The 260-nt window shown below is 68.1% G+C and overlaps 1 protein-coding gene across 1 annotated transcript in view; it reads right to left on the reverse strand.

Annotated features, from left to right (window-relative positions):
- Positions 1-204, reverse strand: part of POLG (polymerase (DNA directed), gamma) — a gene marked incomplete at its 5' end in the record, with an annotated part of 9495 nt that extends 9291 nt beyond the window's left edge. Inside the window, 1 exon segment of the mRNA XM_009082086.1 lies at positions 1-204. Coding sequence (XP_009080334.1) covers positions 1-204 — 204 coding nt within the window.
- Positions 205-260: the final 56 nt, after the last annotated feature.

Consider the following 260-nt stretch of genomic DNA (forward strand, 5'->3'; position numbering starts at 1 on the left):
AGGGAAGCCCACAGCCTCCGCTTGCCCCTGGGGGCCGTAGCGGGTCCAGCCCGCCCCAGCTGCCCACTGCTCGGGCAGCGGGGGCAGCTGGCACTGCAGCAGCTCGTTGGCTGCCTCCAGGTAGGGCAAGCTCTGCTTCTGCGCCAGCAGGCGGAAGTGCTCGTCGATATGGGGCAGCTGGCACTGCAGCAGCTCGTTGGCTGCCTCCAGGTAGGGCAAGCTCTGCTTCTGCGCCAGCAGGCGGAAGTGCTCGTCGATAT

This window comes from Acanthisitta chloris, unplaced genomic scaffold (assembly GCF_000695815.1).
Source record: "Acanthisitta chloris isolate BGI_N310 unplaced genomic scaffold, ASM69581v1 scaffold24760, whole genome shotgun sequence".
Lineage (NCBI taxonomy): Eukaryota > Metazoa > Chordata > Aves > Passeriformes > Acanthisittidae > Acanthisitta > Acanthisitta chloris.